Source organism: Myxine glutinosa, chromosome 5 (genome assembly GCF_964187855.1).
Source record: "Myxine glutinosa chromosome 5, kmMyxGlut1.1, whole genome shotgun sequence".
Taxonomy (NCBI): domain Eukaryota; kingdom Metazoa; phylum Chordata; class Myxini; order Myxiniformes; family Myxinidae; genus Myxine; species Myxine glutinosa.
The window spans coordinates 112,079,642-112,098,412 of NC_136265.1; the positions used below are offsets into that span (position 1 = coordinate 112,079,642).

The 18,771-nt window shown below is 54.5% G+C and overlaps 1 protein-coding gene across 4 annotated transcripts in view; it reads left to right on the forward strand.

The window, feature by feature from the left end:
- The window catches only part of AFG1L (AFG1 like ATPase), a 151,095-nt gene that overhangs the window by 121,448 nt on the left and 10,876 nt on the right, over positions 1–18,771 (forward strand). For 3 of the 4 annotated variants that reach the window (XM_078778538.1, XM_078778537.1, XM_078778536.1), the window contains exons 11-13: positions 322–462; positions 541–654; positions 12,689–12,816. In XM_078778538.1, coding sequence (XP_078634664.1) covers positions 322–462; positions 541–654; positions 12,689–12,816 — 383 coding nt within the window. Of the gene's footprint in view, positions 1–321; positions 463–540; positions 674–12,688; positions 12,864–18,771 lie in introns of those variants that run through there. The other variant, XM_068116595.2, reaches the window with a different exon arrangement.

Sequence of the window (18,771 nt, forward strand, 5' to 3'; positions counted from 1 at the left end):
GAACGTGAACGTGTCTAAGTTGTGAACGTGAACGTGTCTAAGTTGTGAACGTGAACGTGTCTAAGTTGTGAACGTGAACGTGTCTAAGTTGTGAACGTGAACGTGTCTAAGTTGTGAACGTGAACGTGTCAAAGTTGTGAACGTGAACGTGTCCAAGTTGTGAACGTTGTGAACGTGAACGTGTCTAAGTTGTGAACGTGAACGTGTCTAAGTTGTGAACGTGAACGTGTCTAAGTTGTGAACGTGAACGTGTCTAAGTTGTGAACGTGAACGTGTCTAAGTTGACAGCCAATGTGACGTAGCATGTTTTCATGTTCCCAGGCCTTGGGTGCGAGTGATTACCTGGAGATGAGCAAGCACTTTGAGGTGATGCTTGTTCGACGAATTCCTGCTCTATCTTTGGTCAACCGAACACAAGCTCGACGGTTCATCACGCTCATCGACACTTTGTACGACCTCAAGGTACAATCGTATTTGCCTGATGATTTTGTATCTTCAGGTGAGTTTGTGCGTCTTTGAATAGGGTTTCCGTTTGTGCAGGTGAGACTGGTGTGCTCTGCGGCGGTGCCACTCGCTCACCTGTTCACTGGTGAAATCGGTGAAAGAATGGGCGATGATAACCGAGTACTTATGGATGATCTTGGCATCAGTGAAGTAAGCAGCCAGCACCATGGTACAGTGTACATCACCATGGTAATACATCATATAACATAATGTTCTTATATCATAATACAGTGTACATCACCATGGTAATACATCATATAACATAATGTTCCTATATCATAATGCAGTGTACATCACCATGGTAATACATCATATAACATAATGTTCTTATATCATAATACAGTGTACATCACCATGGTAATACATCATATAACATAATGTTCCTATATCATAATGCAGTGTACATCACCATGGTAATACATCATATAACATAATGTTCCTATATCATAATGCAGTGTACATCACCATGGTAATACATCATATAACATAATGTTCCTATATCATAATGCAGTGTACATCACCATGGTAATACATCATATAACATAATGTTCCTATATCATAATACAGTGTACATCACCATGGTAATACATCATGTAACATAATTTTCTTATATCATAATACAGTGTACATCACCATGGTAATACATCATATAACATAATGTTCCTATATCATAATACAGTGTACATCACCATGGTAATACATCATATAACATAATGTTCTTATATCATAATACAGTGTACATCACCATGGTAATACATCATATAACATAATGTTCCTATATCATAATACAGTGTACATCACCATGGTAATACATCATATAACATAATGTTCTTATATCATAATACAGTGTACATCACCATGGTAATACATCATATAACATAATGTTCCTATATCATAATACAGTGTACATCACCATGGTAATACATCATATTCCTATATCATAATGCAGTGTACATCGCCATGGTAATACATCATATAACATAATGTTCCTATATCATAATACAGTGTACATCACCAGAGTAATACATCAGATAACATAATGTTTCCGATATGATAGTACAGGGTACATCACCATGGTAATACATCATATAACATAATGTTCCTCTATAATAGTACAGTGTACATCACCATGGTAATACATCATATAACACAATGTTCCCATATAATAATACAGGGTACATCACCAGGGTAATACATCAGATAACATAATGTTCCCATATAATAATACAGGGTACATCAACATGGAAATACATCATATAACACAATGTTCCCATATAATAATACAGGGTACATCACCAGGGTAATACATCAGAAACATAATGTTCCCATATAATAATACAGGGTACATCAACATGGTAATACATCAGAAAACATAATGTTCCCATATAATAATACAGTGTACATCAACATGGTAATACATCATATAACATAATGTTCCCATATAATAATACAGGGTTCATCAACATGGTAATACATCAGAAACATAATGTTCCCATATAATAATACAGGGTACATCAACATGGTAATACATCATATAACATAATGTTCCTATATAATAATACAGGGTACATCAACATGGTAATACATCATATGACATAATGTTCCTATATCATAATGCAGGGTACATCAACATGGTAATACATCATATAACATAATGTTCCTATATAATAATACAGGGTAGATCAACATGGTAATACATCATATAACATAATGTTCCTATATAATAATACAGGGTACATCAACATGGTAATACATCATATAACATAATGTTCCGATATAATAATACAGGGTACATCAACATGGTAATACATCATATAACATAATGTTCCTATATCATAATACAGTGTACATCACCATGGTAATACATCATATAACATAATGTTCCTATATCATAATACAGTGTACATCAACATGGTAATACATCATATAACATAATGTTCCTATATAATAGTACAGTGTACATCAACATGGTAATACATCATATAACATAATGTTCCTATATCATAATGCAGTGTACATCAACATGGTAATACATCATATAACATAATGTTCCTTTATAATAATACAGGGTAGATCAACATGGTAATACATCATATAACATAATGTTCCTATATAATAGTACAGTGTACATCACCATGGTAATACATCATATAACATAATGTTCCGATATGATAATACAGGGTACATCACCATGGTAATACATCATATAACATAATGTTCCTATATCATAATGCAGTGTACATCACCATGGTAATACATCATTTAACATAATGTTCCTATATCATAATACAGTGTACATCAACATGGTAATACATCATATAACATAATGTTCCGATATAATAGTACAGTGTACATCAACATGGTAATACATCATATAACATAATGTTCCTAACAAATAGTACAGTGTACATCAACACGGTAATACATCATATAACATAATGTTCCTATATCATAATGCAGTGTACATCAACATGGTAATACATCATATAACATAATGTTCCTGTATAATAATACAGTGTGGCGGGCACATGGGGCAATAATTCCGCGCACCAGTGGGTGGCGCGAGCGCCCAGGCGGGGACCGATGGCACATGCCCCGCCCTTCGACCGAGCGGCCACGCCCGGGGACTTGGCGTGGCCTCGGCACATATATGTGGGCTCTAAGCTCGAGCCCGCCCAGTGCTGCAGTTCGAGCTTTCGTAATAACGACTCTTTTGGTTTTAACAAACGCGTTGTGGCCTACCTCTTTGGCAAGCAAGTTGTGTGCGCAGCACCACACTTCACTGGTGACCCCGATTGGTTCAGCCGTTGCTGACCACCGAACGCGCCATGGCCAACAACGCCGTCGCAGTAAAACTCCCAGAGTTTTGGGAAGCACAGGCCGATGTGTGGTTCGTGCAGGCCGAAGTGCAATTTCAGCTTCGAGGCATAACGGCAGACGAGACCCGTTGCTACCACGTGGTCGCCGCCCTCGGGCCCGGCACTGCCGCCCGGGTCGTGTCCATCCTGCGGCACCCGCCGGCCGACCACAAGTACAGGGCGCTCAAACGTCTCCTCATCGCCACGTTCGGCCTCACGGAGATCGAACGGGCCGACCGCCTCCTGGACCTTCCCAAACTCGGCGACACACGACCATCAGTGTGAGTGGATTATATGCCGTCGCTGCTGGGTGACCAAGCCCCGGATTTCTTATTCCGGGCGCTTTTCCTACGCCAGCTACCTCCACAGGTACGCCTCGCGCTGGCCGGTTCCAACATAAGGGAACCCCGCGCCCTGGCCGTAGAGGCCGACAAGTTCTTCGCGGCTTGCGACACGCGGTCGTGTTACGGTGCTGCTGTCGTGGTTCCCGGGGCAGAGGCTACAGCGTCCCCGCCCACCAGCACCGCCGCCGAGAAAACCGCGGCCCCCGCCGCCGCAAGCCTGGTGCTATTTCCACGCCAGGTTCGGCCACAAGGCTAAGAAGTGTTGCCCGTCATGCTCGTTTGACAAGTCGGGAAACGACCAGGCCGGCGCACATTAGCGGCCCTGAGCGTCGGCCGTTCCGGCAGCCTCCTGTTCATCACGGACACCTTGTCCGGGCGCCGTTTCCTCGGCGATACAGGAGCGCAGGTACGCGTCATCCCCGCCTCCACGTCCGACAAGCGAACCGTGGGCCGGGGCCCCGCGTTGCTTGCCGCCAATGGTACACCCATCCGCACATTCGGGAAGTGCTGCCTCTCCCTGCAGTTCGGAGGGCAGCGCTTTCAATGGTCGTTCGTGACCGCCAGCGTGCCGATGGCATTGCTTGGTGCGGACTTCCTATGTGCGAATGGGTTGTTGGTCGATGTGAAGCCAGACGGCTCGTCCAGGCCGAAACCTTCAGCTCGCTCGCTTGTTCTCTGAGCGGCTCGTTGAGCGGCTCACTGAGCGGCTCACCGAGCGGCTTGCCAAGCGGCTTGCTGGAGGGTTCCGTCCCGGCGAGTTTAGTTTGCACGCTTCCGGCGGCGGACAACTTTACCTGCCTCCTCGCCAGTTTCCCGGCCCTCACGCGGCCCACCTTCTCAGCGGTGGCCGTTAAACACGGGGTGGAGCACCACATCCCCACGGTCGGGCCGCCGGTCTATACCCGGGCACGCCGACTCGAGCCCACGAAGCTCGCGGTGGCGAAAGCGGAGTTCGCCACGCTGGAGCGGCTGGGGATCGTGCGGCGCTCCAACAGCGCTTGGGCTTCTCCGCTGCACATCATGCCGAAGCCCGGTGGGGGATGGCGGCCGTGCGGGGACTACCGCCGGCTCAACGATGCCACCACCCCCGACCGCTACCCGGTCCCACACATTCAGGACTTTTCCACCCGGTTGGCCAACACGACCGTGTTTTCTAAGGTGGACCTCATCCGGGGCTACCATCAGGTCCCCATCCACCTGGACGACGTCCCGAAGACGGCCGTCATCACCCCTTTCGGCCTCTTCGAATTCCTAAGGATGCCCTTCGGGTTGAAGAATGCGGCTCAGGCGTTCCAGCGGCTTATGGATAGCGTCTTGCGTGACTTACCTTTCCTGTTTGTCTACCTGGACAACATCCTAGTCGCGAGCGCGTCCCGGGAGGACCACCTGCTCCACCTCCGCACGCTTTTCGAACGCCTGGGCCAGCATGGCCTAATCATCAACCCTGCCAAGTGCCGTTTCGGTGTCGCCACCATCGACTTCTTGGGGCACCGCATCACCGAGCACGGGGCTGTCCCTTTACTGGCCAAGGTGGAGGCGGTTAGGGATTTCCCGCGGCCCCGCACGATCAAGGGGCTCCAGGAGTTCCTGGGCATGGTAAACCTTTACCACCGTTTCGTGCCCCACGTCGCCCGGCTCCTCCGCCCCTTGCATGAGGCCCTTCGGGGCAAGCCGGGCAAAGGTGACATCGCATGGTCGGAGCCGATGGCCGTGGCGTTCGCGGGCGCAAAGCTGGCTCTGGCCAACGCCACCATGCTGGCGCACACGGCGCCCGATGCACCGATCGCCCTAACCACCGAGGCGTCGGACTACGCGGTGGGCGCGGTGCACGAGCAATGGGTGCGTGGTGCTTGGCAACCGCTGGCGTTTTTTAGCCGGCAGCTGCGCCCGCACGAACGCCGGTACAGCACCTTCGACCGCGAGCTGCTCGGGCTCCACCTGGCGGTCCGACACTAACGCCACCTGCTGGAGGGCCGCCCGTTCACGGCCTTCGTTGAGCACAAGCCCCTTGTGTTCGCGATGGCCAAGGTTGCCGAGCCATGGTCGGCACGGCAGCAGCGCCACCTCTCTGCCGTGTCCGAGTACATGACGGACATCCGTCACGTGGCGGGTAAGGACAACCCGGTGGCGGATTGCCTTTCCCGGTCCGTCGTGCACGCGGTCCACCTCGGGGTCGACTATGCCCAGATGGCGGAGGCGCAGACCGCCGACCCCGGCGTCCAGGCCTTGCGGACCGCCGTCACGGGCCCCCGCGTCACCGAGGTGCCGTTCGACGCCGCGGGCACGGCCCTCCTATGCGACGTCTCCCTCGGCCGGCCTCGCCCCATCGTGCCCGCGGGCTGGCAGCGCCCGGTGTTTGACGCCATCCACGGCCTGTCCCAGCCTGGCGCGAAGGCATCCCAGAAGCTCGTCAGGGCGAAGTTCGTCTGGCATGGCCTCAGGAAGGACGTCCGCGACTGGGCCAGGACGTGCCTCGCGTGCCAGCGCGCAAAGGTCCACCGCCACACCCAGGCACCGTTGGCCCCGTTTATGTTGCCCGAGCGGCGGTTCGACCACGTGCACGTCGACTTGGTGGGACCTCTGCCCCCCTCGCGAGGGTTCACCCACCTCCTCACCATGGTCGACCGCACCACGCGGTGGCTGGAGGCCGTCCCATTGGCAGCGACGTCTGCGGCTGAGGTGGCGCAAGCCTTTATCGCCACTTGGGTTGCCCGGTTCGGTGCCCCCTCGGACATCTTGTCCGACCGCGGGCCCCAGTTCACCTCGGAGCTCTGGGCCGCGGTGGCGCAAGGACTCGGGTTGAAGCTACACCACACCACGGCCTACCACTCCCAGGCCAATGGCCTGTGCGAGCACTTTCATCGCTCCATGAAGGCCGCGCTCCGGGCCAGCCTCCGCGACGGCGGCTGGGTCGACAGGCTCCCCTGGGTCCTGCTGGGCCTCAGGACGGCGCCCAAGGACGACCTGCACGTGTCCTCGGCGGAGCTGGTCTTCGGGCAACCACTGCGGGTACCGGGTGAATTTATCCCCGACTCCACGGCTCCTTGGTCCACGGCGCAACAGCGCTCCGCCCTTCAGGAGACCGCCCGGAGGTTCGCCCCAGTGCCAACGGCACACCATGGTTGCCCCCCTTCCCACGTCGCCCCGGAGCTTCGCACGGCAAAGTACGTGTTCATCCGGCACGATGCCCACCGGGCACCGCTACGGCCCCCGTACGACGGGCCGTTCCGCGTGCTGGAGACGGGTGACAAGTTTTTCACGGTCGACATCGGCGGTACTCCTGACCGCGTTTCTGTGGACCGCCTCAAGCCGGCCCACCTCGACGTGGACCATCCACCGCCAGTGGCCCGACCCCCGCGTCGGGGCCGCCCCCCCTGCGGGCGGACCCCCGGTACCGCCCAGCCCCGCCGCCCCCCGGTCCTGCACCCATCCCAGGGGCAGCCGGAGGCATCCCAGATGGCATCCCTGCATCCCAGACGCCGCCAGTCGCCAGGGGGCGCTTCGGCTCGGTCATCCGTTTGCCCCGCAAACTGACCCTTCAGGTGCGCGGGGATTCTGGGGGGGCGCGTGTGGCGGACACTAAAGCACTGACGTGGTGACATCACCCCGCACACCAAGTGGGGGTGGGCCACGCCCGGGAGAGAGGCGTGGCCTCACGATATACACGGGGCGCGCAGGCCTGAGCAATTCAGTGTTACAGTGAGCTCTTGAATAAAGACTCTTACAAGTTACCGCTTGTCCGCTTCCTCCTTGCTCACAAGCAGCGCACGTAACGCCGCGCTTTAACATTGTAGCGGCTGCCGCTGGGGTTACACAATCGCCTTGCACCTATCAAGGACGCGGAGCGATCACCAGGCCGGGCTCGTCCAGGACGCCCGGGCAGGCCCGCGCTCGACTTGCCAGGCCTCGGTCGGGACGCCCGGGCAGGCTCGCCCTCGGCTTGCCAGGCCGCAGCCGGCCCGCGGGGCCACGCCCCCTGGCGCCAGGCCTGGGCAAACCCCCTGGCGGAATAGATATATATTGCCGACCGTAAAACGTTTTTCCCAGAGTGCCTGAGTGTTTGATTCTAATAAAGCAGCTCAGATGAATTCAAGCTTTTTGTCGCGTCCATTCTTTCGATCGACGTGGGAGCCACAGCTCCTTCATTGGTGACCTATCGACATGGACACGGCAGTCGCCCTTAAACTGCCTACCTTCTGGGAGGCTCACGCGGCGGTTTGGTTCGCACAAGCGGAGTCCCTGTTCGCCCTGCGAGGCATCACGGCGGACGACACCCGCTTCCACCACGTGGTCGCTGCGCTCGGTTCAGCCACCGCAGCCCGCGCCCTGAGCCTCCTCGAGAGACCGCCAGCCGCGGACAAATACGGCGCGATTAAGAAGCTTCTCCTCGATGCTTTCGCCCTCCCAGCGGCGGAACGCGCACGGCGCCTGCTCGATTTGCCGGAGCTCGGCGACACGCGCCCTTCCGAGCGAATGGACTACATGCTTTCGCTGCTCGGCGAGCACTCTCCGGCATTCCTGTTCCGGGAGCTGTTCCTCCGTCAGCTGCCTAACCCGGTACGCCTCGCCCTGGCAAGCACGACGATCACAGATCCCCGGGCCCTTGCCAGAGAAGCCGACAAAATCTCCGCCGCGGGACAGCGCATCGCAGCGGCGACATGGGACCCGCCGCCGCCTGATGCACCATCCATGGCGCCCGAGCACCCGGCGCGTTCGACGGCCGAACTGCCGACGCAATTGGCGGCCGCTATACCGAGCCGACCACGTTCAGCACGACGTCCGAAGCCTCCACCCGACCAAGCATGGTGTTCCTATCATGCCAGGTTCGGACAGAAGGCCCGGACATGCCGACCCCCGTGCACCTTCGGCGGGTCGGGAAACGGCCAGGCCGGCGTTCATTACCTGCCATGAACGCCGGCCACAGTCACACGGGCAACTTACTGTTCATCACGGATAAAGCGTCCGGACGGCGCTTCCTGTGCGACACCGGCGCCCAAGTGAGCGTCATGCCCGCCTCTGACCAGGACAGGCAATCCGCGGTTTGCGGCCCCTCCTTGGTTGCGGCCAACGGATCGACTATCCGCACCTTCGGCCCGCGCAACGTCACCCTCTGCTTCGGCGGCCAACGCTTCGCTTGGACGTTTGTAACCGCCAACGTGCCCATGGCTCTGCTCGGCGCCGACTTCCTCTGCGCACACGGACTGCTGGTGGACGTCCAACGGCGTCGTTTAATCAACGCTGAAACCTTCAGCTCCCTGGTATGCACATTGAGCAGCTCCGCGCCGACCGAGCTGGCATGCACCGTCCCGGCGGCGAACGAGTTTGCTCGCCTGCTCGCGGAGTTCCCGGCCCTCACGCGGCCGACGTTTTCGGCCGTCGCAGTACGGCATGGGATCGAGCACCACATACCAACCACGGGCCCGCCGGTCTACGCCAGGGCCCGCCGCCTCGACCCAGCCAAGCTTGCCGTTGCGAAGGCCGAATTCGACGCGTTGGAGCACCTCGGCATCGTGCGGCGCTCCGATAGCGCGTGGGCCTCGCCACTGCACATCGTGCCAAAGCCGGGGGGTGGATGGCGCCCGTGTGGCGACTACCGCCGTCTTAATGACGCTACAACACCCGACAGGTACCCGATCCCGCATATCCAAGACTTCTCCGCCCGTCTGGCGGGACGGGTCATTTTTTCAAAAATTGATCTCATACGGGGATATCACCAGGTACCTGTCAGGGCGGCCGACGTCCCTAAAACGGCAGTCATCACGCCGTTCGGCTTATTCGAGTTCTTGCGGATGCCGTTTGGTCTCAAGAACGCGGCTCAGGCGTTCCAGCGCTTGATGGACGGCGTGCTGCGTGACCTGCCGTTCCTTTTCGTTTACCTGGACGACATCCTCGTCGCCAGCACGTCCCGGGCCGAGCACCTCCTCCACCTCCGAACACTGTTCGGGCGCCTCAGCGAGCACGGCCTCATCGTCAACCCGGCCAAATGCCACTTCGGCACGACGGCCGTTGATTTTTTGGGCCACCACATCACCAAGAACGGGGCTGTGCCGCTGCCAACCAAGGTCGAGGCCATCACCACTTTCCCGCGTCCCCGCACCATAAAGGCCCTGCAGGAATTCCTGGGAATGGTGAATTTTTATCACCGCTTCGTGCCCCGCGCTGCTCAACTCATGCGGCCCCTCTACGAAGCCCTCCGGGGCAAGCCGGCCAAGCACGACATCGCCTGGTCCGCAGCAATGGATGCGGCCTTCCAAAGCTCAAAGCGGGCCCTCGCCGACGCAACACTGCTCGCTCACCCGGTGCTCAACGCTCCCATCGCCCTCACCACGGATGCCTCCGACTACGCGGTGGGCGCCGTACATGAGCAATGGGTGAACGGGGTTTGGCAGCCACTCGCTTTTTTCAGCCGGCAGCTCCGGCCGAACGAGCTCAAATACAGCACGTTTGACCGGGAGCTCCTCGGTCTACACCTGGCCGTCCGCCATTTCCGCCACCTCCTGGAGGGCCGACCTTTCACGGCGTTCGTCGACCACAAGCCGTTGGTTTACGCCATGGCCAAGGTCACGGAGCCATGGTCGGCCCGCCAACAGCGCCACCTCTCCGCCGTGTCGGAGTTTACCACGGACATCCAGCACGTCGCCGGCAAAAACAACGCCGTGGCCGACTGTCTTTCCCGGGCCAGCGCGAACGCGGTCCACCTGGGCGTGGATTTTGCGCTCATGGCGGCGGACCAAACCACCGACACCACGGTGCAAGCCCTCCGGGCGGCGGACACGGGCCTCCGCCTGGCCGACATCCCCTGCGCGGACACTGTCCTGCTCTGCGACGTCTCCCAAGGCCAGCCTCGCCCCATCGTGCCCGTCGCCTGGCAACGCCGCATCTTCGCCTCCCTCCACGGCCTTTCCCACCCGGGCCGGAAAGCTTCCCAGAAGCTGGTGTCGGCGCGTTTCGTCTGGCACGGCCTTCGTCGGGACGTCCGCGATTGGACCAGCGCCTGCACCGCCTGCCAACGGGCCAAGGTCCACCGACACACCCAGGCCCCGCTGGCACCTTTCACCGTGCCCGAACGACGTTTCGACCACGTCAACGTGGATTTGGTGGGCCCCCTTCCCCCATCACGAGGGTTCACACACCTGCTCACCATGGTGGACAGGACCACCAGGTGGCCGGAGGCCGTTCCCCTCGTCTCCACCACCACCGCCGACGTGGCGCAGGCCTTCATCGCCACCTGGGTCGCCCGCTTCGGCGCACCGGCGGACATCTCGTCAGACCGCGGACCACAGTTCACCTCCGAGCTGTGGGGCGCGGTCGCCCGCAACCTGGGGGTCAAGCTCCACCGTACTACGGCCTACCACCCCCAAGCAAACGGGTTGTGCGAGCGATTCCACCGCTCCATGAAGGCCGCGCTCATGGCCGGCCTTCAAGACGGCGGTTGGGCCGACCGGCTGCCGTGGGTCCTTTTGGGCCTTCGCACGGCCCCCAAGGAGGACCTCCAGGCATCCACCGCCGAGCTGGTCTATGGCCAGGTGCTACGCGTCCCGGGCGAATTCGTGCCCGACGCTACCAGCCCCTGGTCCGCAGCTCGCCAGCGCTCGGACCTCCAGGAGGCCGCCCGACGGTTTGCCCCCGTGCCGACATCCCACCACGGTGACCCCCAGTCCTACGTCCCCCCAGCACTCCGCACCGCGGAGTATGTTTTTGTGCGTCACGACGCACATCGGCGGCCACTCCAGCCGCCGTACGACGGGCCCTTCCGGGTGCTGCGACGGGACGACAAGTCGTTCGTCATCGACATCGGCGGCAGGTCGGACCGGATTGCAGTGGACCGCCTCAAGCCGGCGCACGTGGACGTCGACCACCCACCACGGGTGGCCCTCCCGCCGCGGCGAGGCCGCCCCCCGTCCACGGTGCCCCCCACTCGACCGCCCACCACCTCACCGGACCCCCTCCCACGACCCACCAGGGGTCGCTTCGGCCGGGTCATCAGGACCCCCCTCAAGTTGACCCTGTCGGTGCAAGTCGATTCTGGGGGGACGTGTGTAGCGGCTGCCGCTGGGGTTACACAATCGCCTTGCACCTATCAAGGACGCGGAGCGATCACCAGGCCGGGCTCGTCCAGGACGCCCGGGCAGGCCCGCGCTCGACTTGCCAGGCCTCGGTCGGGACGCCCGGGCAGGCTCGCCCTCGGCTTGCCAGGCCGCAGCCGGCCCGCGGGGCCACGCCCCCTGGCGCCAGGCCTGGGCAAACCCCCTGGCGGAATAGATATATATTGCCGACCGTAAAACGTTTTTCCCAGAGTGCCTGAGTGTTTGATTCTAATAAAGCAGCTCAGATGAATTCAAGCTTTTTGTCGCGTCCATTCTTTCGATCGACGTGGGAGCCACAGCTCCTTCAACATCATATTTTAGGAGTTGCCGAAGGCGAGAAGAAGAGGCCATTTCGTTGGGTACAAAGCTTGTTTATTGTACAGAAATCTCCAGCAACTGCTCACGAACGGAAGTCGTAACGGCTTCTATAAAACCAAAAACCCTCTTCGGAGGGCGTGGCTCCAACAGCCGCGCGTGCGTCACGACCACACGACCAAAAGTCCCACAGGGCCGTGCACGTGGATTATTACCAAATAAGGACATGCAAATAAGGTAAAGGTAACCGCCACATGCGAAAAAGGTAACCGCTACAATATCACATAATGTTCCGAAATGATAATACAGGGTACATCTTCCTTTTTGTGGAAGTGGAGTTTGTGCTGATAGAGGTTACCTGTTGAAATACCTGTTGTATTTAGAATTGTAATGAACAAACTTGTATTACTCGTGAAGTCTTGTGGCTTCATTTCGATGTTGGATGGTGTAGGAGAAATTAATTAATTAAAACATATTATGTTATTAGGAAGAGGAAGAAGCCTTACAAATCCAATACGGAATGGTGCGTGTCATGAGCCTGTTACGTGTACGTATTGACGTATGTACGCTCCTTTTTCAGGAATCCGCTGCCGGTGTGGCATTGTTCAGTGGTGAAGAAGAAGTGTTTGCTTTCCAGCGAGCTGCTTCACGTCTTGTGGAGATGCAGACAGAGAAATACTGGACAGAATCAGAGCGACACAGACGCAGGTGAAGAAACAGTTGGACCCGAGACTCGGATCTACATTTAATTGTATTTAACCAGATAATGTTTGTTCCCGTCTCTCCGTCACTTTTCTCTGTCCACGATGCTTCTGTTTCCCTCTCGATATCAACATCGAGTTTGCATCTCGTCGGTGTGGGACAAAGTATTGATATTCTCTTGTCTTTCCTTAATGTCCCACACCACGGTTGTTCTGTCCTTCCTTAATGTCCCACCCCACGGTTCTTCTTCTTTAATGTCCCACACCACGGTTGTTCTACTTTAATGTCCCACCCCACGGTTCTTCTTCCTTAATGTCCCACACCACGGTTGTTCTACTTTAATGTCCCACCCCACGGTTCTTCTTCTTTAATGTCCCACACCACGGTTGTTCTGTCCTTCCTTAATGTCCCACACCACAATTGTCCCACTTTGATGTCCCACACCACGGTTGTTCTGTCCTTCCTTAATGTCCCACACCACAATTGTCCCACTTTGATGTCCCACCCACGGTTCTTCTTCTTTAATATCCCACACCACGGTTGTTCTACTTTAATGTCCCACCCCACGGTTGTTCTTCTTTAATGTCCCACCCCACGGTTGTTCTACCTTAATGTCCCACACCACGGTTGTTCTACTTTAATGTCCCACCCCACGGTTCTTCTTCTTTAATGTCCCACCCCACGGTTGTTCTACTTTAATGTCCCACACCACGGTTGTTCTACTTTAATGTCCCACCCCACGGTTCTTCTTCTTAATGTCCCACCCCACGGTTCTTCTTCTTTAATGTCCCACACCACGGTTGTTCTACTTTAATGTCCCACCCCACGGTTGTTCTACTTTAATGTCCCACACCACGGTTGTTCTACTTTAATGTCCCACCCCACGGTTGTTCTTCTTTAATGTCCCACCCCACGGTTGTTCTTCTTTAATGTCCCACCCCACGGTTGTTCTTCTTTAATGTCCCACACCACGGTTGTTCTACTTTAATGTCCCACCCCACGGTTGTTCTTCTTTAATGTCCCACCCCACGGTTCTTCTTCTTTAATGTCCCACACCACAATTGTCCCACTTTGATGTCCCACACCACGGTTGTTCTGTTCTTCCCTAATATCCCACACCACGGTTGTTCTGTCCTTCCTTAATGTCCCACACCACAATTGTCCCACTTTGATGTCCCACCCCACGGTTGTTCTACTTTAATGTCCCACACCACGGTTGTTCTACTTTAATGTCCCACCCCACGGTTCTTCTTCTTTAATGTCCCACACCACGGTTGTTCTACTTTAATGTCCCACCCCACGGTTGTTCTACTTTAATGTCCCACACCACGGTTGTTCTACTTTAATGTCCCACCCCACGGTTGTTCTTCTTTAATGTCCCACCCCACGGTTGTTCTACTTTAATGTCACACACCACGGTTGTTCTTCTTTAATGTCCCACACCACGGTTGTTCTGTCCTTCCTTAATGTCCCACACCACAATTGTCCCACTTTGATGTCCCACACCACGGTTGTTCTGTTCTTCCCTAATATCCCACACCACGGTTGTTCTGTCCTTCCTTAATGTCCCACACCACGGTTGTTTTTCTTTAATGTCCCACACCACGGTTGTTCTGTTCTTCCGTAATGTCCCACACCACGGTTGTCCCACATCACAGCTGTCCCTCCCGAGTACGCTCCACGGTTATTTGAGTAACATGCTCACAAATACCATGGTGTAACAGTCTCCTTTACCTTCCTCATCGTTTCTCTCCCATCATTCAGAATGTTCCAAAGTGACAGGTCCATCCACCATTCCCCAAAACCCTTGTCCATGCACCATTCCTCAAAACCCTTGTCCATGCACCATTCCTCAAAACCCTTGTCCATGCACCATTCCTCAAAACCCTTGTCCATGCACCATTCCTCAAAACCCTTGTCCATGCACCATTCCTCAAAACCCTTGTCCATGCACCATTCCTCAAAACCCTTGTCCATGCACCATTCCTCAAAACCCTTGTCCATGCACCATTCCTCAAAACCCTTGTCCATGCACCATTCCCCAAAACCCTTGTCCATGCACCATTCCCCAAAACCCTTGTCCATGCACCATTCCCCAAAACCCTTGTCCATGCACCATTCCTCAAAACCCTTGTCCATGCACCATTCCCCAAAACCCTTGCCATGTTCACCATTCCCCAAAACCCTTGCCATGTTCACCATTCCCCAAAACCCTTGCCATGTTCACCATTCGATATTTATAAATCCATTTCATATCTATAATTCTCGTACGTGTCTCTCATGTTGGACAGATTTTAATTCTGCATGTCTCATTGTTTCAAAGAAACATTGAATAATCAAATCCTGGGAACGGTTTGACAAATTATTCCTTTCCATCATTCATTCCTTCATGGCATGTTGAATAAATCATTTTGAAAACTCGAAATCATAACTCATTCATAATGTATTCACTCGGGCATTATAGAAGTTCATTACTTCACGTGCGAAGCGAAAAGTTGGGTAAAGCGATTGGTTCACCTTGTCTGTCCGTCCACAAATGTCAGTTTATGATCGAGGAACAACGTGATTTAAATTGATTGTTAACAGCAGGGGCACCCAGGGCAGCGCTGGTACTAGCCGGGGCATCATCACCCAGGCACCCACGGCAGCGCTGGTACTAGCTGGGGCATTAGCACCCAGACACCCAGGGCAGCGCTGGTACTAGCCGTGGCATTATCACCCAGGCACCCAGGGCAGCGCTGGTACTAGCTGGGGCATTATCACCCAGGGCACCCAGGGCAGCGCTGGTACTAGCCGAGGCATTATCACCCAGGGCACCCAGGGCAGCGCTGGTACTAGCCGGGGCATTATCACCCAGGGCACCCAGGGCAGTGCTGATACTAGCTGGGGCATTATCACCCAGGGCAGCGCTGGTACGAGCCAGGGCATTATCACCCAGACACCCAGGCCAGCGCTGGTACTAGCCGGGCATTGTCACCCAGGGCAGCACTGGTACTAGCCGGGGAATTATCACCCAGGGCACCCAGAGCAGCGCTGGTACTAGCCGGGGCATTATCACCCTGGCACCCAGGACACCCAGGGCAGTGCTGGTACTAGCCAGGGCATTATCACCCAGGGCAGCACTGGTACTAGCGAGGGCATTATCAACCAGACACCCAGGGCAGCGCTGGTACTAGCCGGGGCATTATCACCCAGGGCAGCCCTGGTACTAGCTGGGGCATTATCACCCAGGGCAGCACTGGTACTAGCCAGGGCATTATCAACCAGACACCCAGGGCAGCGCTGGTACTAGCCGGGGCATTATCACCCTGGCACCCAGGGCACTCAGGGCAGTGCTGGTACTAGCTGGGGCATTATCACCCAGGGCAGCGCTGATACTAGCCGGGGCATTATCACCCAGGGCAGCGCTGGTACTAGCTGGGGCATTATCACCCAGGGCACCCAGGGCAGCGCTGGTGCTAGCCAGGGCATTATCACCCAGGGCACCCAGGGCAGCGCTGGTACTAGCCAGGGCATTATCACCCAGGGCAGTGCTGGTACTAGCTGGGGTATTATCACCCAGGGCAGCGCTGGTACTAGCCGGGGCATTATCACCCTGGCGCCCAGGGCAGCACTGGTACTAGCCGGGGCATTATCACCCTGGCACCCAGGGCAGCGCTGCTGATTGATGACCTGAGTGTCCCAAACTAATCAAGGTGGTGCTAGCCGTGCCAGGTGGGCCGAGGTTCAGAAGCGAGGTTTGGCTGGGTAGTTTGAATGTGGGATCAATGGGGGGAGATGGATCGAGGTGGTGGAGGTGATGCAGAGAAGGAGGTTGGAAGTGTTGCTTGTCCAGGAGATCAGATGGAAAAGGGACGGGACAAGGAAGTTGGTAGGAAGATGCAACCTGTTGCATGCAGGTGGGGATGGAAGGAGTAATGGCGTAGGAATAATGGTATTGGAAGAGATCAGCACGCAGGTGGTCAGAGTGGAACACTGGGAGGGATGGATAGTTGTGGCATGGGTGGTGATACAGAAGCAATGGTGTGTGTTATGTTGGTATATGGGCCACAAACGGGAAGGTTTAGGACGGAGAAGCAGGAGTTCAGGGATGCACTGGAGAGGATGATGGGAATGGTTGAGATGGAAGTGACGCTGTGCAGTGCAGGAGACTTTTAGAGGTGAGGAGGAATAAAAAAAAACACCTTTAGATGCCATTTCCCCTGCAGAGCAGGGGTTGGCCTTTTTCGGGCACCTTGGTCCCCTATTTGAAGCGATGTTTTATGGCCGGATGTCCTTCCTGCCGCCAACCCTGTTAGTCGCCTCTTGCGACACACAGGGAATTACCAGTGAACTGGTACTCAATTTGTCCACCTCGGAAGGATGACAGGCTGAGTCAACCCCCCTGGCGTTAATTCAGCGATGACCGGGATTTGAACCCAGGATCCCAAGCCGGCACCCTAACCGCTAAGCCAACACCAGGCTGTGTGAAGAGGAATGTGTTAGTAAATTTATTTGGGGAACAAGGAATAGAGGGTCAAGAGCTGGCGGAGCTGATGGGGAGGAATGGGATGGCCATAGCTGGTTCCTTCTTTCAAAAGCAGGAAAGGCACAAGATTACCTATAGGAGTGGACAGCACAGAACAGAATTGGATGTGGTGGTGGTGGTGGTAAGGAAACGACAGTTGTGGAGGGTTAATGATTGCAAGGCCGTGGCGGGAGAGCATGTTACAACCCAGCACAAGCCTGTGGTGTTTGTGGTACGGATGAAGAAAAGGAGGGAGGTTAAGAGCAGGAGTCGGAAGGTTATTAGGTGCGGGAAGTGTCGTGGAAATGTCGCAGAAGAGTACAAGGAGAGGGTGAGGGCAAGGTATGAGCAACATAGTGAAGAAGCAGAAGGTTTAGAGAAGGAGTGGAAGAAGTATGGATAGGCACTTAGGGGAATTGCAGAAGTGTTGTGTGGAACGACATCAGGAAAGGGTGCATCATCTAGGGATGGAAACCAGGTATGGTGGATGGAGGAGGTAGCAAAGGCATTTGGTGAAAATAAGGATTGGTAGAGGGTAGAGGGAGGCAGCCAGCTGCGGAGTTACTGCACCTGCATGGGCAGAAGAAGAAAGCAGCAAGGAGGGCTGTGGAAAAGGCAAGGAATTATATAGAAGAGGAGATGTACAACAAGTTGGAAGAGGGTGGTGGGAGGAAACGTATCCATAAATTGGCTCCTGATAGGGGTGCGGATAGTAAGGACATGAAGGGGGGTGGGGGGGCGGTGATTAAGGATGCAGGTGGGACGATAATTTAGAAGTATAAATTCAACTTTGAAAATAGTCACACATAAAAAATGCATAAAAGCTGTGCTAAAAATTAAATAAATGCTGCCCTACACACACACACAGCTCCAAATAATGAATGCTGTGTACAGTTGTGGCCAAAAATATTGGCACCCTTGCACTTTTTTCAAATAATGCACCATTTCCAGAAAATTGTTGAAATTAGAAAATCTTTTGGTATCCACACATGTATTTCTTTGGTTTGCCGTGGAACAAAACTGAAAAAAGCTGAAACAATTACTAAATCTTACCTTATTCCACACAGAAATCCTAAAATGGCCCGGACAATATTGTTGCAGTTTTTAGAACCTTCACTTTATCAAATTTAGTATTAAAATCCCTTATAAATAACCCCTGTGTACATTTCCCCTTAATTGCCTGTTAATTGAAATAAGTGCACCTTAGCTAGTCCATGTACAAGCACATAGCCAATCATAGAACCTCTCTATAGTTATATCGTTATTCTGTGTTTCAGATAAGGCTGTGTGTCCAATAATTGACTCTACGTTGCATCAAATCAAATAAGATAGGATCCCTCCGACACCCCCATGGCCTCCTAAAAAGCACCAGTACGGCGGCGTTCGCCACTACTGCTTTGGCTTATTGTCAGCGCCTCAGACTCCATTGCCCACGTGGTCAGCTCGGAGAAGAA